This window comes from Micropterus salmoides, unplaced genomic scaffold, assembly GCF_014851395.1.
Source record: "Micropterus salmoides isolate LMB-PRFRI ecotype aquatic unplaced genomic scaffold, ASM1485139v1 Ms_hic_scaffold_13, whole genome shotgun sequence".
In the NCBI taxonomy this organism is placed as follows: Eukaryota; Metazoa; Chordata; class Actinopteri; order Centrarchiformes; family Centrarchidae; genus Micropterus; species Micropterus salmoides.
Genome location: NW_024040374.1, coordinates 1154035 through 1178030, shown reverse-complemented (window position 1 = coordinate 1178030; position 23996 = coordinate 1154035). Strand labels below are relative to the sequence as shown.

General features: G+C 40.8%; 1 protein-coding gene across 11 annotated transcripts in view; it reads right to left on the bottom strand.

Moving 5' to 3' along the window:
- mast2 (microtubule associated serine/threonine kinase 2) overlaps nt 1–23996 on the bottom strand; it is a 205524-nt gene that overhangs the window by 66993 nt on the left and 114535 nt on the right. For 10 of the 11 annotated variants that reach the window (XM_038714996.1, XM_038714997.1, XM_038715004.1 and 7 more), the window contains one exon: nt 14807–14838. In XM_038714996.1, the coding sequence (XP_038570924.1) occupies nt 14807–14838 (32 nt within the window). Of the gene's footprint in view, nt 1–9279; nt 10105–14806; nt 14839–23996 lie in introns of those variants that run through there. The other variant, XM_038715001.1, reaches the window with a different exon arrangement.

The window sequence follows — 23996 nt, the reverse complement described above, 5'->3', positions numbered from 1 at the left end:
CAGAGTGGAGTTGACTATCACTATTTTTTTCACAGTAACAAAAGCAAATATCAGAGAAAAGTCAGAAAATCCTGACCTATCTTGTAATATTGTGCTTTTTTTAAACAAAACCCCTCAGATTTACCTTTCAGCCCATTGAGGCAGCATCACCTGAGTTTCCACCTCTGCATGTGTCCTTTACATCCACTGACTACAACAGGAGTTGCACAACAACAAAATATGCGGCTCACTGATGCTGTTTCATTTTGTTTTTGAAGTTATGTGTCAAACAATGTTTTTTTTTAAATCCATTTTCAGCCTACTTTGAACAATCTTCACAGTTCTACAGAGATACTCAGCAAAAGGCACTTTTAGTTTCTGATTTAGCTCCCGAGGCTCTTTTGTACCTTGACCTATTTAAATAAAAATAGCTATGTGAAGGTACATCACGCCAAGTTGCATGTTGGGACAGTGGGCGCCATCTTGTGAGGTAGGTGTTCTGTTTACCTGTGAGCCTCCTGGTTACAATTAACTTGATTACATTTTATTTAGTGTGGCCACAAAGTTGTTTAAATCAAGAAAGGGGACCTTAACAAGAGAAATTCAATACCATTGCCAACAAATGGTATTTAGACAAACTAATAACCATAAACAACACAGATCCACAGAGACTGGATTCCAGACCCATACGCACAACACAACACAAAGACCTGCTCACTCACAAGCTGGCAAACTGCAAAGTTCAGATGACACTTCTCTTTCTGGCCCAATTACTAAACCAAACAAAATGCACAACTTTAAAAAACATTCAGCTATGTTATCGCTAAGTAGCCAGAGCATCCACTGTACGATTTTAGAAGTCTTCTTGTTTAATTCCAAGTCACACTGTAAGAATAAAACGTATGCGATGTAAAGCCACAGCTCACGATTTACATGCTCACACTGTAACGTCCAATGGTCAGCCACCACCTGAGCGTTCACACCATCGACGATGTCATGAAAGATTAATTTGAAAGCTCTGAGGTTGGAAGAAGTTTGTTTTTGGCAGAAACATACTGCCTTGATCATCTGTGCCGTCCTGTGTGCCGAAGAGAGGCGACGGTGAATTTTCATTAGGTGGCGTGGAAGACGTGGACAGTATTGCGTGTCCATTTCACAGAGAGAAGTGGAGGTAAGCGAGCTACGTTTTACTGTCTGGATTGTTAACTTGACAGCTAGCGTCGTGTAGCCATGGCACTTTCAGAAGCTTTCATAACTTTGCCGTGAAACATGGTCAGAAACGAGTATGAGCCCAGCTTTACACTCCTAAGTGCATGTTTCCTGGGGTCACCTGACGAACACACGGCTCATCTGTGGTGTTCGCTGGTTCCTCTCAGAGACCTTTCAGCCGAGCAGAGTCTTCTGCTTGAACGTGAATGTTGACAAAAACAGAAGCTCGGTAAATGGAGCAAACAGAAGACAACACACACTTAGACAGGAACAGCTGTGTTAGGAGGCGACACAGCACGTCTCTTACCTCCAGAGGAAGGGGTTTCCTCGCTGGTGAACGGGGGCTGACAGAGGGCCATCGGAGGAACAGAGGGAGGGAGAGGAGGAGGAGGAGGAGGAGAAGGGGGAGAGGGTGACAACCGGGGGCTGAACGACGGAGGGATGAAAGGAAGTGGGGGACAGCAGGTGCTGGAGGAGGCTGCTGTTGCCGTGGCAACGCAGCTGAGCCGGCGACCAGATTCTGCCAACAGAGGAGGGAGGGGAGGAGTTGGAAGAAAGGATGAAGAGAGGAGGGAGAGAGCAGGGTAAGGATAGAGGGATGTGTGATGAGGACTTTAACTCTTCTCTACTGTCTGACCTGTGACGTGTTACGCAGCGCACACTTTTAAGGACCACAACTATCCATTTCTACATGTACTTTTAAGAGCTCTGACAACAATTCTTTGGATTGTTCGACTTAAAATATTAAACACCCATCACAAGTTACCAGAGACCAAAGTGATGTCTTAAAGTGAGCTTGTCAGTTTACAGTGGTATTAAATTGAGAAGAGTCAGCAAATCCTATCCTACAGTGGGTACGGAAAGTATTCAGACCCCTTTAAATTTTTCACTCTTTGTTTCATTGCAGCCATTTTCCAAAAATCAAAAAAGTTCATTTTATTTCTCAGTAATGTACACTCAGCACCCCAATCTTGACAGAAAAAAACAGAAATGTAGAAATTTTTGCTAATTTATTAAAAAAGAAAAACTGAAATATCACATGGTCATAAGTATTCAGACCCTTTGCCGTGACACTCATATTTAACTCAGGTGCTGTCTATTTCTTCTGATCATCCTTGAGATGGTTCTACACCTTCATTTGAGTCCAGCTGTGTTTGATTATACTGATTGGACTTGATTAGGAAAGCCACACACCTGTCTATATAAGACCTTACAGCTCACAGTGCATGTCAGAGCAAATGAGAATCATGAGGTCAAAGGAACTGCCTGAAGAGCTCACAGACAGAATCGTGGCAAGGCACAGATCTGGCCAAGGTTACAAAAACATTTCTGCTGCACTTAAGGTTCCTAAGAGAACAGTGGCCTCCATAATCCTCAAATGGAAGACGTTTGGGACGACCAGAACCCTTCCTAGAGCTGGCCGTCCGGCCAAACTGAGCTATCGGGGGAGAAGAGCCCAAAGTCACTGTGGCTGAGCTCCAGAGATGCAGTCGGGAGATGGGAGAAAGTTGTAGTAAGTCAACCATCACTGCAGCAATCCACCAGTCGGGGCTTTATGGCAGAGTGGCCCGACGGAAGCCTCTCCTCAGTGCAAGACACATGAAAGCACAACAACTCCGTGGCTGTTCTTGAATGGCCCAGCCAGAGCCCTGACTTAAACCCAATTGAGCATCTCTGGAGAGACCTGAAAATGGCTGTCCACCAACGTTTACCATCCAACCTGACAGAACTGGAGAGGATCTGCAAGGAGGAATGGCAGAGGATACCCAAATCCAGATGTGAAAAACTTGTTGCATCTTTCCCAAAACGACTCATGGCTGTATTAGATCAAAAGGGTGCTTCTACTAAATACTGAGCAAAGGGTCTGAATACTTATGACCATGTGATATTTCAGTTTTTCTTTTTTAATAAATTTGCTAATATTTCTACATTTCTATTTTTTTCCTGTCAAGATGGGGTGCTGAGTGTACATTACTGAGAAATAAAATGAACTTTTTTGATTTTTGGAAAATGGCTGCAATGAAACAAAGAGTGAAAAATTTAAAGGGGTCTGAATACTTTCCGTACCCACTGTATATACTATATTTAGTTTTCTTTACTCCAAAAAAAAAAAAAACCCTGCCATAATTTAGTATTGCACTTGTATGAACTTCTAGGACTTTTTAAAAAGAGCCCTCCTTGATAACAAACTATGCCCCCAGCTCGTTCCCTTGACTTTCCGTAAAAAAATTCTAGAGACAACCCTGACTATGACATAATCAGATTTGACAATTCTCAATCGATACCAATTACTAGTAAATTTAATTTAATTTGTAAAATGGCGTAAATAATTCATTATTAAAGCCACCACAGTTTGTGGAGGGATTTGAACATCCTTGATTTTGGTGGTACGATCAGAAAATACTTTTTGAAAGATGATCACATAACAAAATGATTTTTAAAAAAACGCTTTTAAAAAGTTTAAGATTAAGTATAATGTGCATCAAGACACTGTTTTGTCAGCTAACGCTTTCAGCTCCTGACTCGCTTGATTCTAGATGTTTCAGTCAAGTCTGTGTAGACGTGCTTTCAAATTTTTGGCAGGTTCCTGAGAGTATTGAGTTTATATTGTTTGAGCGTACATCCCCAGTGCTCTGTGTTTGCCAGGCTCTACCCACTGATCCATGCATGCAGATGTCCCCTCGCAGCAGGCAGGAGGGCCCCGCGCAATAACCTATCACAGTTGGAAATGACCGGACAAAAAGTTCTGGATCAACATCACAGAGCTCAGTTAGGACTCCACGAGATGAGCCGAGATGTTGGAGGACTTACGAGACAGAAGTCTTTCAAACAGAGCTAACAAGTTCATGATCATTCAGGGTAATAAATAAAACTGTCACAGGGAGAAACACAGATACCAAAGTGAAAAGTAAAAGGTCTAAAATCTTCCTTTGGATCTACAGATGGTGGTGGTCTCTATGCCTCCTCCCCCCCTGCTGGGTGGGACAGAATGGGTGAGACCACCTGCTGGGAAGTCAAGGGCCTCACAGTTTAGTATTAAGCAGCATTTCCCCTGCATTATGTTGGGACATCTGTGGAACTCCTTCCACAGCGTTAGGAATGAAATGCTGGATTAAATAATAAGTCGGGTCAAGATTTATTTATTTTTTTTTTACATATGAGTTCATGTAAAGACCACCGGAGTTGGATCACTTAACGGAATCCGAATTCAGAAAGAAAAGCAAGAGTCTTGAAAGTGTTGTACCTCTGAATATAATAATATTGACACACTTGCCAGGCCAACAAATCAGTCATGTAAATGTAGCGATCCCTACAGGCTCTTGTTGTGTCTGTGTTGTTTCTTTAACTTAAAAGAAAGTGTGTAGTGCTGTTTAAATTCAGTGACAGCAGTGTGTAAATACTCAGAGATACACTTTAAAATATAACATAGCCAATTATAGGTGGAGCAACTGGAGAGGTGTTTTGGGCTGTTATTAATACCTTGGAAGTAGCGCTGCACGATTCGGAGAAAAAGTCATTTAGCGATTATTGTGAACTCTGTCACAGAGCGAGACCGACTATGTTTTGAACAATTAGCGGCGGGGCGGGGAGGGGGGTTACGGTAGGTTGTTGTCTTAAAAGTTACTGGCACACTGCTCATAAATAATTTTTCTCATTGCACGTAGGCTTATTTGTTTTTAGGGGTACATGCTAGAGCCCGGTGTGGGCAAAGATAATGAGCAGACTGCAGCGCACACAGAGAAGACAGTGTCACACACACTTTTTTCAGTTTTATTAAACTGCACACTGTTTGCGGTTATGTAATCACACATGACAACATAGCGATTGCGATTAGATTAATTGTGCGGCCCTACTTGGAAGAGACTGAAATTAATAAATAGCCTGAGCAATGCACCGCCTGTAAAGAATTAGCTCTTGTAGTTATAAAATATACTATAGAATTAGCTTTTACTTGCTTACTTTTATACATTTTGTTAAATATCAGTTAAAAGTTATATCATTAGAAGTTCAGTGTAAGTTTCAGTGGCATCTAGTGGTGACGGTTGTGAATTGCACCCAGTGGCTCACGGTGCATTCAAGTGCTCCTCGGATGGTCCCATTTCCCGAGTTGTGAAGTCGTTCTTCTGACTTCAGTGTGTTTTCATGTTCACTCATAAGTTAGAATGTGGAAGCAACATGGACGCTACTACAAAATGAATTGGATTATCATTATCAGAGCGTATAAACAACACGCATGGACTCTACATGGACAGCAGACTAACCGTTATAACCACATTACAAATTACATGTTGGCAAAATATTAATATCAAAGTTCTGTATACTTCTTTATGTCCCATGTACACTTTATTTCTCTTTTTGCAATAAAGATTTAAGGAGGGAAAAATATTCTGAATATTCACCACATGAACGCACCATCAGTCACCGCTCACTTTCCAAGCGCACAGGAGAAGCTACGGTAGCCGACATGCACTGTCGGCTCTTGTGCTAAACAGTTCGTGTGGTCCTTAATAAGTCCAAATTTCACTTTTTTTCTTACTTCTAATAAATCAGACGACTACTAATGAAATTAGCCCAAATGGCTATTTGTCCATTTGGGCTGCCGTCTCATGTTCCTGTCTTCTAATGGTTTACAGTTTCACTGAGTATGTATGTACACTATGCAAGTGCTGTATTATGAAAGCATTTATGTGTGACCTTTTTCAATGCCAAGTCCAAAAAGTCAGTGAAGGAAAAGGTAAATCCGTGTGTTTCAGTCTGCAGGTGCACATAAATAAAATGTAAGCGAATATTATGAGGATTACGTAGGGCTGGACGATATGGCCAAACGTGTTATCACGATAAAAAGTTTCATATCTTTCGATATCGATAATTATCACGATAAGTATTAAATCTATATTTCTTTTGAGTTTAAAGGCTGATTTCTGCTCCTGAGCGAAAGTTGAAGAAACCTGATGGTTAATTGGGGTTTAAATTGTGATAAAATCTTTGTCAACAAATATGCACGAGTAAAGTAAAAGTAAAAGCTTTGTATGTTTTTTTTCCTTGTTTTAAAAATGTGTATGATTCAAGTGAATAAAGTCAAACATTCATTGAATGTTTACTGAACATTTGTTATATTGTTATTGAAAATTGTATTTGCCATAATTATTGTTATATTGTCAAGCCCTAGGATGACGCAACAAGATTAAAATGTCATGGAGTGCCAGTACTTTTAAACCAAGTACATTATAGGAATTTTATAGATACATTTATGTTGGTTAAAGGCAGAATAATTATGATTTCCCTAAAAAAACAAGGTATAGATTCATACACAAACAGTCCTCTCAATTATCACTTACAGCGTTGGGTATTGAGAACTGGTTCTGCTCATCAGTTCCTAACTTTCTACATATTTCAGTTGCTAAAAGTACCTGGAGGTTGGGGATGAAGAGTGACGCGGAGTTAGCCTGTTTTCCCGTCAGACAGGTAGGTGCTGGTGGTTAGCTTAGTTAGCTTGCGTAAGTATCGGCTTTTCCATTACAACAAATGTAATGTTCCACAGATAGTAGCTAGCGGTGTACATACACACAAAGTACTATAATTATCGAACAAATAACTTTACGTTCTGAGAAAATAACCCTCGAGGTCTGTAGTGAGTTTGAACATTTTCTTTCTAATACACAAGTCACTCTGCAATCCCAAACAAACACAGTAAGTTGATCGTCTGAGACTCAGTGCTGGTTTCTGAGCTTGTATACAGCTGAGAATAACTAACATTACTGCTGGCAGTGTGTTCTTTTTCTAATATTAAAGAACTGATACAGCAATGTCGTCATGTACAGCAATGGACGAGTGATTCTTTGAATGTTGTTTACAAACCAGGGATGGAAATGAACTTTTTGGCTCACCTGCCAAGTTGGTTGGGGGATGAAAAATCCACCGGCCAAACATATTTTTTTACCGGCCAAAATAATAAATTGCCTTTTGGGTCTCACATAAATTTGTTTCTGTCCTTTTAATTGAGATAATAAGGTTTTATGTCAAATACAATGCTTATTAATCATTCAACTTAAATCTTACACAGCTCACTCTTGTCATGCTTCATCACTTTCTACAATCACCCTCTTCTGGCCTCCTGGTCCACGGCGCCACAGGTTTTGTGGGATCAATATTTTTTATACAGCCTATGGCTCATTCTCTGTGATCTCTGGGGAGGACAGCAGGACCAACAGAAGATCTGACAGCGTGTCAGAATGACTGGACCGCCAACTACCCAGCTAAAAACACTCCAAGTAAGTTTCAACTTTTGTAATGAGCCCCAAACACTAGCAGCTTTTGCGCTGCCTTATTTCACGGGGGTAGTGCGCCAATCTGCCGGCTTGCTGCACTTTATGGAAGGTATGGAGCAGATTTTATCCGCTTCTGAGCAGGGAAAGTTGGTGACAGATGAGACTGAAAGACAGAAAGATCTGTTTCTGAAAAGCCACAACAGACCTTGGGTACATTGGGTACCAATTTAAGCACGACACACAACCAAAGAACGCCGCTCTGCCGCTAATTACCATCAAACAGAGATTATATGCCCAATATATTTACCCGTCAATGTGGCAGGTGGCCGCCAAACAGAAGGTGTTAATGTCCATCCCTGTTACAAACCACAACCAGAAAAATCCTTCTCATTCTGCCTTTAACCAGTTGTGTTACTTCATGTCGCCCACGGAATGAATTGTTATAACCTCTGTGATCTTTTTACTCTAGCACAATCGTAAGGTCAAAATTTTATGACCGAATAAGACCTGCAAAAATAATGACATTCCCATCAGCCTCAGCTGTTCTTTGTGTTTGGTGCTAATTAGCAAATGTCAGCATGATAACACTCTAAATTAAGATGGTGAACATGGTAAACACAGTGCCTGCTAAACATCGGCATGTTAGCTCTGTATGCTGATGCATTTAGCTCAAAACGAATTTTGTTGGATTTAGAGTTTCTTTTCTCCAAATGTTTCTATTTAATGGATTTAAACATGCTGTAGCTATAAATGAAAAAAGAAAAGGCAAGAAGAGAAAGAGTAAAGATACACAACTGGTTGCCATATATGAATCTGATCCGCATTCTCTCTCTCTCTCACACACTCCAGTGTACACTAGTGTTCATTTCGTTAACCGTAACTAAATATATCCGTCCACAACCTTTATTTACCATGACTGTGATGAGACAATTACTGCACCGTCATTACATACTAACTGTGACTACATCAATATTCAATATTGATAAAAAAGCCGAGACTGAAATGTAGTTTAAAAAAATAAAAACTTGTATCTAAATTCTCAGTTTATTTTAAAAGACAAAAAATTTTTTTTTTTTGCCCCAATGCAGTAGAGAGACCTTTTTTTAAAGAGTAAGATCCTTTTTGTTTAACCAGAAACGGTCACTATATTGCTCTCATCAAAGCCACCAGACTCCATTCATAAAAACATTCATTTTATCTTGCAGAATACGGGAGCTGCTGCTCTACTGCTGCCTCAGTCGGTTAGTTTGTTGGTGACTTTGTTTTATAGAGTTATTAGAAATACACAAACTAACCAATTAAGGCAGCAGTAGACCAGAGAGGTGGCTTTGACTAGAGCAATGTAGAGAGTCCAAAGAAGGTTAAAATCAAGGGCAACTGGACTTGGTTGAAAATACTAGAAGACGTTTCGTTCAGTTCTGACTGACTGGCAGGAAAACTCAGCTATTTAACCTCAGTGGGGTCGTTAGCAAGGATCGTCGAGACCGCTGGTTCGTTAGTGCTCGAGGTGGCCATAAAATAACTGCAAACATGAAGAGACACACCGAAGCTCACTACAAAGACATTGAGGAAGGTAAACAAAACATTAGGCTGTTTTTAAGCTACGCTAGGCCAACTAGTCCGGCAAACTCATTAAACCAGGCTAGATGGACTTAAAAAGACTCAAATGTTGACAGTTTTCACTGACTAAAGACGGAAGAAAACAGGATGAGGTTGACTAAATATGATAAAAACTAAGAAGGACATATGACACACGAGTAAGACTAAATTAAAAAAAAATAGCTGACAAAATTAACACCAGTGTACACACACACACTCTTACTGGAGGCGGAGTTGTGGGGCTCCGGCCCTCTCCTTCCTCCTCTTCATCTTGTGTGCCGGGACAAAAGGCTCAGCTGTAATCTTTAATAATCCACCGGTCTGCATTAGCTCATCTGTCCTTCAATTACTGTACTGCCCATGCGACCGCTCCACACAGAACCGAAAAACCGTCCCACAGTGAGTCAAATCTCTGACAGCACTTTTATATTTAAAGGAAAGACCAGAGATTGTGTCTGTGTGTGACGTCAGCACCTGCTCTTATCTGCACCCAGAGACTCGCACAGTCATGTGAGGTATCTGGGGCTGTGAGTGTTCCTTCGCCGGCAAGAACGGGCTTGCTGAGTCACAACTGCCTCGCGACCCACACAAACGCACGCAGTGTGCGGAGCCCCGTGCAGACCACACATGTGAGCTCAGTAAACAAACTCGGTGTGTGTTACGCAGCAAGTCACGTGGGATTAATGCTTTGTCGTTTTGTCTTCCTCTGATTAATCCAAAGAGAGAAAAACCCTTTCTTTCTCTTCTTGCATAAACAATAATCCCAAATAGTCAAAAGAGATTAAATTCTGAATAGTTCCACTGGGTCAGATAATAAAGAGGAAACTGATCCTTCAAGTTCAGACAAGTTGCTCGCAGCGGACCCCTCAGCTCCTGCCAGATCCACCAAACTCAGAGGGTCACTTCCAGCTGCAAGCCCCCAGAAACAGAGTTCCTTCCCTGGGTACAGTCTGCCCAGTTAATCCCCATCAGTTCCTGGAAGCCTCAGCTTGTCTGATCGCTGTGATCAGGCTGCCTGCTGTCGGACTGACAGTCCTCAGCAAACAGCCCGTAAAAGGGACGGAGGGACTGAGGGAGGAGGGTGAGAGAGGGAGGGAGGCGGGAATATGAAGACTGGAGGGAGAGACGTTCCCTTCACTACTTCAATACATAGTTTGAGGAGGAGTTTAGCAGACAAAATAAAACAAACTTGAGGTACTCCCTCGTGAAGAAGCAGGGACAGTGAAGATTGTTTTTACCTATTTAGGTCTGAATCGTTATTAGTATTTATTTAAATCAGGAGAAAAATGAATTTAAAGAATTAAATTAAAGGAAAACTATCAAAAGTTTCACTGTTTATTATTTCATGACTTTATAAGTGACGATGAGGACGTGTTTACATAAATTTATATCACTTTTGTTAAAACTGTAAGTTACTTTAAATAACAAAGACTTTTAAAGTTGGATATTCTGTCTTCTTTTTGGTGCATTGAAAATAAAAATACAGGTGAAGAGATAAAATTTCCTCCTCTTCCACCAGGTATTTTTCTATAAAAACTTGCAGAAGCTGAAAAGTTTGATCCAAAACCTTAAAAAAAGGACAGTTTTGGTCCTCTGTTTGACACACTGAAACAGGGGACGACATTATCAGAGCAGCTGTCCTCCCTCTGTCTCTGTTCTGGTTTCTGAGAAGCCCGGGGACACCGCTGACCCTGATGGGCTAAATGCAGCTCACATGCCAGATTGCTAATTCATAAACAATGAAGTGGATCACAGACGGCTCTGATAAAGGCAGGGTTACACATACACGGGGGTTTCCATCACTTCAGGGGACATTACATTGATTTACATTCTTACCTAAACTCCAAGTCTCCACCCTAAAAATTGAACTATTTACATTATAGGGACTTAGATTTTTAAGGCGAGTCAACGATGTGACTTTGTGAACAACGTCCCCACAAATGAGTAACACACAGTTACACACACACCAGCCGCAGGACACGAGATTGTCATTACACACCAATCTGGATCTGAGTGTGTGTGTGTGTCACAAATTTAATATTAAACCTTACAGCAGTCATGTTCCCTCAGATTTCCCTGTGAAGGTTCTTCTTTGTCCTCCCTGTCAACAGGACTCTGGTTCTTGGTCTAACTGATGCCCATCAGAAGAATAATAAATGTAACTGATTTATGCAGTTATGGTAAATTGAATTAGTAACATTTCTAACAGCAAACAAGCATCTTGTGAGTCTCTATAAAAGGTCTCTGTGAGCCAGATCAAAGGTCCCTCTCATTTGGTGCAGATAAGGCTGCAGCAAAATTTAAATACTTCACTAGTGACAAACCAGTCGCAACAAACGCGATGTTCACACCTTCTTGCTTTAGACTCCAGTGCATGTTAAATAAATAAATAAATGAATAAATAAATGCTTCAACAAGCAATATGAGGTAACAGTTCAAGCTCCAGGATGGTCTAACTTGGGAGTTTTGCCATGTTTTATGTTGTTAGCTAACTTGACATCTGCTTATTGCGCAGCTAAAGCCTAGTTCACGTTGTGATCGGGGGCAAATCAGCAATGCAATCAGCGCCAGTCGTTATGTGTGAACTACTCAATGAAGCGTCAATTAGGACCGGGTACCTGAACACACACTGTGGGGACCAAAATTGAAGTCCCCACGCGTCCAGACTGCTTTTTGAGGGTTAAGACGTGGTTTTAGGGTTCAGGTTACAATCACGTTTAAGTTAGGGTTAAGGTTAGGCATGTAGTTGGGATGGTTAGGGGATAGGGAATCCATTATGTCAATGACATGTCCACACGGGGACAGAGGAACAGTGCTGCGATATGTAAGTTGATAGACATGTCCTGAAGGTAAAGCACTGGATATACTTGCTTTTAACTACACGTGTGCGTACGTAAGATGGCTGGGAGGCGGGAATATGAAGACTGGAGGGAAGCCTGAGACGTTCCCTTCACTGCTTCAATACAGAGTTTTTGTGCTGTATAAAGAAAAGGAGTTTAGCAAACAAAAAAAAATAAACAAACTTGAGGTACTCCCTCGTGTAGACGCAGGGACGGTGAAGTTAGACACACCCTTAAACATTTTTTTTTAACCTATTTACGTCTGAATTGTTATTAGTAGCAATCAAACCTTTCAGACCATAAAGCTGCAATTTGCTGCAAACAGAAATGGCAATAATACAGAGCGGTTACTTCACTGCGACAACCCTAAGTGCACAGTTATTTGTCACTTTTTCATATCAAAATAGCAGTTTGAATAAGCGCAATTTATAAATAGCAAATGTCTTTTTTTAATCTAATATTAATGTCTTAATAAGCGGTGACAGGTCATTTTTAGTCAGCAACTGACGACTTTGCCAACTGACATGACAACACATGTCCACTGATTATTATAAGCGAACAACTACGTAAATATCTGTAAATATCTGACTGAACTAAACTTTTGAATATGAGGATGGGAGTTCATTATTGAGCTTGGTACAGTATCAGTATGTGTGGCTAAATAGTCTCAGATAAACTTACTAGCTTTTTCTTACGCTGATGAGAAACAGCTGAAATCTAGTAGGCGGAGCTTGAGTCATGATTATTTTGTCATTAATATTGAGTGGTGAAAACAAAGCACATGTTATTTGAGTATATTATTTACTTTTTACTGCATCACTTTAACTACATTTCTTCCTCACAGCCTTCTTTTCTGATTAGTTTAAGTTTAATAACCTTTAATCAGCTTTTACAGTAAAACTGTTACTACTACAAAATACTTTAAAGTAGCTCCAACTTAATTAGATATAACATTAAAATGCTGCTTAGATGCTAATAACCAAATTGTATTATATGTCATATTGTAAGACTGGCATGTGCTATTCCTTTAACTCCATGCTTGATAAAATATGGGCTTGTGTTTGTACACTGTAAGTTGTTGTTATCACAGTATCTGGCCTCTGGAACACACAGTTCTTTATTTGATTTGTGTTCTTAATGTCAGGATGCTTTGTTTGCAATTTTGAGTTGATGACCTGAATTGACTTATGTGTACGCAGGCGAAAGGGCAAAGCAGAAAAAAGAAGCCAAATACCAACACACACAAAAAAAAAAGTGTCTGTCTTTGATTTGACACTCAGAGACACGAGACAGACTTTGTTTCAGTGTCCATAATAAAAGAGCTGTGGCTGCGCTGAGCAGAGAGCAGGACGCCGCCAGCCAACTGTCACTTCCACCAACTCAAACTCAGAAAGCACCCTGCCTCCAAGCTCACAGCAGAGCGTGAAGATCACACAAAACTACCAGTCAATGAACACACACACAAGCTCACCATCCAACGCCTCTGGCTCTGGTCGGATACTGATAAAGCAGCTCTGTGTCTTCAGCTACCAGGAGATATGGCTAGATTAAAGTTTTTACAGGGGCTCTGGACTGCAGCTTCTTTATTGTTTTTATTATTAGTAGTATCTTTTTGCTTCTGCAGCAATTTAGGATCCTCAACGAGTTCGGGGATTGGGAAACAGGATTTTCTTCACAACTCTGGATGATGATCAAACACAAAAAGTGCTGACTTTTAGAAGAGGAAACCTCCACAATGTGTTTTTTGGGGTTTTGTGAAAATGTTAAGCCTCCATCAGTTCACAGGTCTTTATTCTCGTCCGATTACCTCCATCGCTCCTCTCCAAAACTTTTTAATGATTATTTTGCATTATGCGCCTCAGAAGATCTGTTTTATTTACTCTCACTTCCTAATCCTGGAAACTGAGGCAAGGGCCTTTTCTCAGAAGTTTCAGGGATTGTATTGATTGTGCAAGAACTGGACCAAAAACAGGTTAAGCTGATTCAGTCAGTGAGCATTTTTCCATGCACACCTGATAATAACCGGTTATGTGGAGTGGCCTGGTTACGTAGTGGCATCGTACCGTGCATTCAGAACGTGGTGCAAGCCTGCATTGCCACACATGACCAGAAAACTAAATAATCCCTCCATGTTTCTCTGCATCTCATGTAAAAAGCATATCCCCAATATGACTCACATTCAGGATACTATGTGTGTGTTTGGCCTATTTCTAAACAGTGCTGAAAGACTGCATTTTTATCTGACCGCTGTAGCTGTTGTGTTTAAGGTAACTCAGGGAAACAGGATCAGACGCATGACTGTGTGTCTGACTTTTGTTTCCCATCATGTAGAACTTTTCGAGCAGGACAATAAATCAGCTGCCCGGCACACAAACACCGATATAAATAGGTCTGCATCTATCCACAGTGGGATGCTCAGCTGTTCTGGTACACACACACACACACACACACGGACTCAGTGGCTTTTCAACTTTGACCTTTAACCCTTGGACTGGAAACTCTCTCTGTAACACTTGATAAGGTTAACAGCTGAGACAAAATGAACACACACAATTGGACGTGGTTTACCGGTGATATCTAAAGGACTAGTGAGTGAATATTTAGGGTAACAATAGTAGAGACGCAGTCAAGACTTTGATTAAAACACACACACACACACAGAAGTTAACTCTTGCACACTGGTAGGAATCTCAAAGCCTCCACGGACCCCCACTGAGAAAGACAAAGGTTGTTTTAAGGTGGAACAGCAGGTTTTGACACCTTAAGTGTGTAGATATCTGTGTTTGGTTCATTGCATTGTAGCCTCAGAAATTTCCAAATTTTTCCAGGTGACACATCTGGATTAAAAAACAAAGCAGACAGGGACATGCTCTGATTGGACAGCAGACAGAGGGGATGATGGGTACTTACAAACTGCCTCTTCTGGGAAGGCTCAGCTCCTTCTGAAAGAGAGAGAGAGAGAGAGATTTTTTATTTATTTTGATGATTACTTTCCATCAGACCGTGGTGTCATTTATGTTTCTATGTCAGTTCAGCTGTTTGACCAACAGGTGTCACTGCGGCATAACATGTACCGGCAGCTTTTTCCCACCACTGTTGAAAGTCTGTTATTGTGCTTAAAAGCCACAAGAACAACACAAACCCTACTAACAAACAAATATCAGTTGCAGGTCATTTAAAAGGACGGCAGCGCATGAAAGCTCACAATCATTACAGATCGCTTCCTCTCTTAGTGGAAGTACAAGTCTGATTTGACACTCAAATAATAAAAGTTAAGAAGAAAGGCAACATCTGAGTCAGTAACACATGTGTAAAGACCCTGCTGAACTTCTTCACTCTGAATTTTAATACCGATTCCATAAGACAATGTGTATGAAAAGGTGAGTTTCTTTTGTGCACCTGAGATGAACTTTCTACAAGTGACCACAAGGGGGCGGAGGAGTGTTTTTAAAATCATCATGAGGCTTGTCTAGAGGTGAAAACTGCTGCTTGGCTTACAACTTTATTTATTACAAGGTTTTCTTGTCAAAGAAAGCTTTTTTCCTTTATGCTGCTGTTATCTTGACATTGTGTATGAATTTTGAATGTGTGAAATAGTGCAACACAGAACTCTTACGTACACAGCCTGTAATCTGACAGCTCCTAGAAACAGTCAGCAGACCGCCGACATTATAGCCTTCCCAGAGAGCACCATCTGGCCAATAGCACAGTGTGAGTGTGTGAGTGTGTGTGTGTGTGTGTGTGTGTGTGTGTGTGTGTGTGTGTGTGTGGGGTTGAGGTACATGGATGTTGAAACCGTGTGTTGCCAGGTTCCCTAAAGTAGGTCAACAGCTGGTTTTACTTTGAAAAACATCATTAACACCTTCATCAGCATCCATCAGTGTGAACAGTAGAGCAATACTTCACTCAGAGTGAGCAGTTAACACACACACACACACACACACACACACACACACACACACACACACACATTCATACACGTCAGAAAAACAGCAAATTGTTCCATTTGATAAGCTGGAACCAAAAAAAAAAATACTGAAACTATTAATCAAAAATATATGTTCAAAAAAGTAGCTGCTGATTTATTTCTTGTTGTTCGACTAATTAATCAATAAGCTATTTGCTGCAGCTCTGAAACAGACTTTCAGCTTTGTCCTGCTGAAAGTCTGTTGCATTCATGTGCGAACAGGAGACTGCATCAAATTAACCATTCACATAGTTAATTAAATTTTTCAGTGGATCTACTTCTATCAAACCATCCTGAAATACAGGTAAGGGTCCGCGCACCGTGTGGCCAGAAACGAGATCACTGCTGAACGTGCACAAACGTGTTTTCCCAGGGATCCTTCTGGATACTCTGAGGAAGTGTTCAATTAGGATCTGTCCTGTCACATTTGTGATGCGCTCCTTCCAGTGCTCACTGAGCATGTGCAGAACAGCGGGAAATGCACCTTTTGGCTCTGCTGTTTTAATCTCCCCATCACACTTTTGTCTGTCTCGCACACAAACTCTTTGATCCTGCGTGGGACGGCTGTGTCATCCGAGTCAGATAAGCTCCCTCTATCTCTTCATATCTCTGTGTGCAGCTAAGCTAATGGACGTAATGGAGTGCAGTTAAAGCCCAGTGAGTGGGTGAGGGACTCTGTGTGTGTGCTACGATAACATCACTCAACATCTAGCCAGTTTTCATTTGGCCCTCCCTTGAACAGAACAGCCATAAATTAACCAATTAGCTGTTGTGTGTTTGAGTGTGTGTTCCTGTCAGTCAGAGTGGACCCAGTGATTCTATTAGTCCTGTGAACAGATGCCGTCCAGACCCAGAGGGACAGGAAATGGCTTGAGCCTCACAGCAGAGGAGGCAACCTTTTAAAATCCTCCCTGCTGTGTTTACGCCGCAAGTCTTAACGCCTCGTTATAGCGGAGCGCTGAGAGTTTTCCTCTGTCCTCCTGTTCACCTGATAGCACTCAAAACAACGACAAAACTTACACGAGAAAAGAAACTTTTAGCAGAGCCTTAAAATGAAGTTTGAAGAGGCAGGATCTAATATTGCCACTGGTTTTAACACATAGAGCCCTTCACATTTTTATTTTGTTGTTGTGCCTTCATGTTTGTTGTTGTTTGACTGCAGGGTCTTTTGATGTTTTTTCCTGGTTTTGAGTAATATATCGCTCTTCTTCTCTCTGTACTATATATTCAATTCAGAGAGGCATGTTTTTTTCATGCCAGAATTTCGACAACCCTTATTTGCCAGACACCAGGACATGTTCAATCTCAAAAGGTTTTGCACTAAAGGGCTTTGAGTTATGTTTTCTCAATTCAATTCAGCTTTATTGGCATGAATGTCGACCAACAATATTGCCAAAGCTACAAATAAATTACAAAAGAACAATTCATTTCATACAGTTCATTAAATGAAGCGGTAAAAAAATATTAAAAATAAAATAAATAAAACAGTAAAAGTGTGTGTTTGTGTTAAAAAATAAACTAATAATAAAAAACATTTAAATAAAAAATATTAAAAGTAAAAATAAAATAAATAAAACAGTAAAAGTGTGAGTTAAAAAAATTAAATTAAATATTAAAATAAAATAAATAACACAGTAAAAGTGTGTGTGTTAAAAAATTTAAATTAAATATTAAAATAAAATAAATAAAACAGTAAAAGTGTGTGTGTTAAAAAATTTAAATTAAATACTAAAATAAAATAAACAGTAATAGTGTGTGTGTTAAAAAATTTAAATTAAATATTAAAATAAAATAAATAAATCAGTAAAAGTGTGTTTGTGTGTGCTAAAAAATAAACTAATAAAATATATATATTAAAAGTAAAAATAAAATAAATAAAACAGTAAAAGGTTGAGTTAAAAAATTTAAATTAAATACTAAAATAAAATAAATAACACAGTAAAAGTGTGTGTGTTAAAAAATTTAAATTAAATACTAAAATAAAATAAACAGTAATAGTGTGTGTGTTAAAAAATTTAAATTAAATATTAAAATAAAATAAATAAAACAGTAAAAGTGTGTGTGAAAAAATTTTAATTAAATATTGAAATAAAATAAATAAAACAGTAAAAGTGTGTGTGTGTGCGCGTATTAAGAAGTAATTTTACGTTTAGGATGAAAAGAGAAACAACAATATCTTAATAGACAAAAAAACAAGTAAAAAATCAGTATCCAGTATCTGTTTTCTCTTGTTTGGTGGGTGTGTCAGAGGTGCGCCGAGTCCTGTCCCTTACTCTGCCTCTGATGGGCAACAAGTACTAACCAATCAAAGGCAGAGTTGTCAAAACTCTGGCAGGAAATAAATAATTTCAGGATGTCTCGGCCTCTATAGCTTCTTTTTTGACCACTCTTCATTTTTAATCAGTCTCTTCTAAGAAATCCAAATGGCCGTTAGATCACTGGGTCGTTTTAACAATTATGATTCCCCTCCATTCAAACGTGTGTTTTCTTCTTGTTCCTTCACTTGGATGTTTGAGCTTCACTGCAATTTTTTTTCACGTTCATCTACGCAAGGAACTTTTCTTTGTGCTCCCCTTAAATCCCAATTTAACACATGTATGTACAAGCATGATTTAGAAAGACGAGCTAATCGTAGTCCAGTACGCATCCTACAATAGTGTGAAGCAGAAACATGAAGCACTCAAGTGCACTGAGAGTGGGAGATATCTGCATATTTCTATTCTGGATTTTTCAACGAGGGAGAAGGTGCAGGTATTATTTCATCCTAACCTTTGCCTCATTACCTCTCTCTCCCCTCCTCAGTTTGACTCTCCTGTCTGGCTGAAAAGAGAACCAGAGATGGGGGAGAGAGAAATATGAGTTGCTGTGTTTAAGTACTTTATGCTCGTATCATCCATCCGCCCACACTGATCCCTGTAATGTGAAAAGATCCTCGTCCGAAGTCCTCGTCTGACACTTTTATTGCATTATACTGCGTGTGTTGCAGCTGCTGCAATCTGAGCACTGAGAGAGGATGTTCACTCCAAAGCCACCATGCAAAAATAACCCTGGAGGGAAAAAAGCTAATTCCCAATAAAGACACACACACACACACAGCAGCCTGTTTGTAATAAACAAACCAAACAGGCACAGAGCTGAGCTGTGATGAAATTATCTCCAGCGACGGCTAGGATAAGAGGAGCAGAACACAAAGCCTGAAGCAATCTGCCCGATGGTGGACCGGCATCGATAACACACTTTACGGCTGAGAGAGAAAGAGAGAGAGATGGTAATGTAATTAGAGAGATGGAGTGAGAGAGGGTGAGTGGAGGTAAAGAGATGAAGGCTAAAAGGTACCAGCTTAGTCCAAACATGTAGAGGCGACACGTCAGAGCCTGGACTGCCGGTCAGAGACAAGTTCTTGGTTTCATGACTCGATCTAAAATGAGTCCCACACAGGTCTAGATTTGCAAGCTCTCCCACCCCCCAAACTTTCTGCAGTGATATGATCTGTCAGATGTCACATAAACAACAAAGCGGTTCAAGCAGCTTCTCCTGTAGAAGGTGATTTTCGAACATAAACAGGTTTCTAATTGGCATTTTAGAGGAAAGCATGTGCAGGACAAAGACTTCAGACATATAAAAAGTGTGACAGCAGTGCGGCGGGATGAAAGAAAAGATCTTCAAAGTAGGGATGTATTCTTGTATTTAAAATAATTCCTGACTGACTTTCTAATTCAGACACGTGCTCTAAGGAAAGCTTTGCAGTAGTCCCTCCAACGTGCATGCACACACCCAAAGATAAATCAAATCAGATTAGAAATGAGGAAGCATCGTCTTCATGTCAGGGGAAGCCGGGGATGTTGCAACTACACGGTCTGTGCTCGAAAGCCTTTGGCTACCAGGGTGTACTTATGTAACAGTAGCCACATGTAAACCCACCGACCGCAGAGCTGCTGCACTTCAGACTGCGGCGACTGTGAAGCATTAAAGCTGGGGGAGGCATGGTGGACAACTCTGAACTGTGACTGTTTGAATTTGTTTTAAAGGTCCAATATCATCAACAACTGACAGTAGTAATAAAATACAGTATTTTTTGAACCCAGTGAACTCATCACACTGATTCATAATCATGGAACAAATACAGTCGATGCACTAAATCTGGTCTTAACTCAAAGAAAGAAGAATACAAACAAGTCTGTTCGCCTTGTGTTCATTTGCAGTGTGCAGCCAGCATTTCTTTTTAAGTCTCCTGACAGAAAGATTACTCTCGGTTGCTTTTCCAGGTAATGTGAAGATTTAATAGTCATTTACAAGTGTTAATTAACCTTTGTTTTGTTTGAGTGGATTCAGCTGAAAGAAGACCCTTTGAAAAGAGCTGATTTCTGTCAGCTATAACTGTATTTACTTTAATATATATATATTTTAAAATTAACCAAGGAATGGGATAGTAGGCGGTAGTTTGAACATATTTTACCTGTTTTATTTCCAAGTTTAGTACTAGTTTTGGAGAGCTGATCACCCACGATCATAGAAAAACTCAGCCTGTTCACACACAAACACATTCAGCAGCATTTATCCAAGAAACAGGCCTCTCCAGAGTGTATGAAAAGCCATATTGTGTGTGTTTGCGTGTAAATGTCTACAAAACGCCTGTGTCTGATGTACAGTAAATGTGTTTGTGTGTGTGTGTGTGCGGGGGGGTGTATTTAGCTGTTCCACCCAGGGGCCCGATCATAATAACATGTTTTAGTTGAGCTAAAAACACGCAATTAACAGGAGGATGCAGAGGAGCCGAGCTCCACCGGAGACAATTAGAGCTGCAGCAGCAGCCGGCAGCGAGGGTTCATTATCAACACTGTGAATATTGATGAGAAAAAAGTGACAACAATGAGATTCCAGGATGACACACACACACACACACACACACACACACACGATGCAGGGCGGAGGCTCAGAGACACACTGATGAAAAAACATGGATATTTAGCGTGTGAATTGTCCAGTACATTATACATGATACATGCAGAGAAGACTAAACAGAAACTAAGTGATATATCGTTACAGGAAAAGTCTGGTTTATTCCAAAGTTGGTCTTATTTTTAGAACAGCAACATTTCAATGAAACTGCAGCATTTAGTAGATTTGCTTGTGGAGGCGACATTACAAACTGCAAAACATCTTAGCAGAGCGAACCTTTGAGGGAATGGAAAGTGCAAAATGAAGAAACATATCTAGTTAGCCCTGTCAGAATATACACAAATCGACAAAAGACACGTGGCCTAGTCTGCAGTGAGTTGTGAGACAGCCCACTGGCGAGCTACTTAAACTGTCTAGAGCCGGCGTGATAAGGACTAGCAGGGAAATTAGCAGTTAGCCACACAAATGAATTCCATGTTCCCACTTTCTGGTTCCAGCCCTGCAATCACAGGCTAACAAGCCAGGCTAACATAGTTTATTCCCTACAGAACTCAGTAAGTCCATTTGAGGATCAACAGAAAAAAGTTATACTTATGTATGAAGTCAAAATACCAACAACTGTGTGGTTGCAGGCAAATATAATGATCTTTCCTCTGGTTCATTGTAATCTGAGCATTTTAAATTATGTTCAGCTTTAATAATGTCTAATTAATAATGCTTCTGTTATATTTGCCATTTTATGAACAAAATTATTTATCAATTAATTAAAAAAGTATCAGCTGAAAGCACCATATACAACAGACATGCAAAACGTAGGTCTGAGAGCTTTAAGATATTATTCTAAGCAATCACAATGATAAGCACGTACAGACTTACGCACGATTAGCCCCCCGTGATCACCTCACAGCAGCCTGGTCGTAGGTTATTCCACGTTATGATAAACTGACCTGTTTGGCCTTGAATTTGGAAATGAATCTCAGCAGTGGCTCATTAGCAACGGACAGGGAGAGGCCTGTTATTAAACTGTTACGCGGCGATATGTGTGTCTAAGATTCTGCCCCGTCAAAGTACGTCCACTAAAGTGCTTGTATTGTCGTTGATAGGCTCAGACGGTTATTCTAAGTGTCTGACAACATTATGGAAATAATCCCTACAGAGACAGAGCTTTTTTTTTTTAAAGAGTAAGAACATTTTATTTTAACCAGAAAAGGTTTCTCTATCGCTCTCATCAAAGCCACCAGGTACCAGACAAAAGACATGTGGCATAGTCTCCACATTGCTGCAGCTCCTCTTTTCAGCCTGTGTTGAAGGCCTCGTTTTAGCTATGGAGTGATACATCTGGTCTCTAAATGATCTTTGTTGGGAGTTGAACATGCTCAGTTCCTAGTTAAGGACTACTAGCCAATCAGAAGCAGAGAAGGGCGGGTCAGCGAGAAGCCGGTAAACGGCTCGGGTTCAGCCGTACGTGTTGCCGACCGGCTCGGCAACACGGACTGGAGCGAGAGTTTCAGAGCGGTGAGTTATTAATCTGTATCCATAAAGTTTTAACTGAGCTCTGTCTCTACATCACAGGAACAACTTTAAGTCCACTGACTGCCTGGAGGGTAGCTAGTGTTTGGAAGGGAGAGGAGAGCTGTGAGCTGCAGCTCGCTGTTTTTCCACCGCTGTTTTTGAGGGCGTGTCGGACTAGCCGCTTGGCGAGCGTTATGACACGAAGCGGCTGGACTACAAACGAGCTGTTTTCAGGCAGTTCAGAGCAGAGCTTTCTGTGGGAGATGGGAACTCCCTTTGGGCTGGACTTTGGGCTTTTTCACTTTGCAAACCTGTTACATGCACAAAAAAGGTTTATAACTCAATAAAGGAGAGGGGAAAAGCCAAAAAGCAGAATACCACCTCTTCGTGCAGACTACACAACTTTCAGCGTTGGCCACAACGACTTCAAGACTCCCGTGCCTGCTCTCATTGGCTAGATGTGGATGTCGAGTTGGCCGACTCTTCCAGATATTTGGCATGCTACATATCTGGCTGGCGTCTGCGATGTGTCAGTAATGCGCCGTTGAGTAGTTCATGCATAATGACTGGCGACTGCAGATCGATTGCTGATTTACCCCTGATCACAGCCCGACTGTTAGGAATGTGGTTTTGTGTTCATGTTTCCTGTTTAAGTCCGTTTTTGGTTCCGTGTTCCTCTGTGTAGTCTGGTCTCCTGTTTGGTCTCGTCGCTGTCCGTGCCCTGATTTTGCTGACTTTCCATGTTTTGGTGTCTTACTTTGGTAGATCGGTTCTTGTGTGTTCCTGTGAACTTTACTTCCTGTTTTATTTTGGCAACCCTCTGTACCTGGTGTCCTTGTCTAGCTTTGTTTGATTACCTGATGTATCTCACCAGTGTTGCTCCCGCCCCGCTCGTAAGTCCCTGTGTATATGAATGCCTGCTTGTGTCTCCAGTCTTTGTCACGTCCTTATGTTGAGTGTTCTGCCTAGTGCGCTATTCCCTGGATTTCTGGATTATTCCCTGTGTTTTTGGATCGGCTCGTGTTTCCTGGATTACCTTGTTTGGACTTTGCCCTGAGCTCCATGCAAGCCTGTTTTAGTTTAGTTTTTGAATTAATAAATCCTTTGGTAGCATCCTCCTCTCGCCTCCCTATTGTCTACATTTGGGTCCTCACCCCAGTCTGCACTCAGCCAACCCTTGATACCGACGGTCGCCGAGCTCACCGACCAGCAAATCGGGCTAAAAATTCTGTAGTGTGAACAGGGCTTAAGTAGTTAAAAGAATCTGCATGAATTACAGTCACATGTATTAATTTATTTCACAGACGTTCTGCAAATGTACAGATGACCACAACACTCTTGCTGGGTTTAAAGGCTAGTATAGTATGTGTATTATAATACAGCATAATACCCCCCCCCCCCCCCGGTCCTGTACATCAGCAGTAACTTGATGAACGACACCCATAATGTTGGAGATGAAAATGTCGTGCTGGGGTGAAATACAGCCGTTAACAGCAACATAAAGCTGCTCTAAGTGAATGAGCTAATTGTCTGGTGGAGTTCTGAGGACACGAGCAGCGTCCTAATGAAAGCTCTGCTGCTGCTTAACGGCCGCCCGGAGAGACTCTCCACCACAGAGAGAGGCCCACTGGGACCAGTAAGGCTCTAATAGAGGGGTGTGTGTGTGTGTGTGTGTGTGTTTTGTGTAAAGGGCACATGGTTGAATGTGTTTGTGTCTCACAA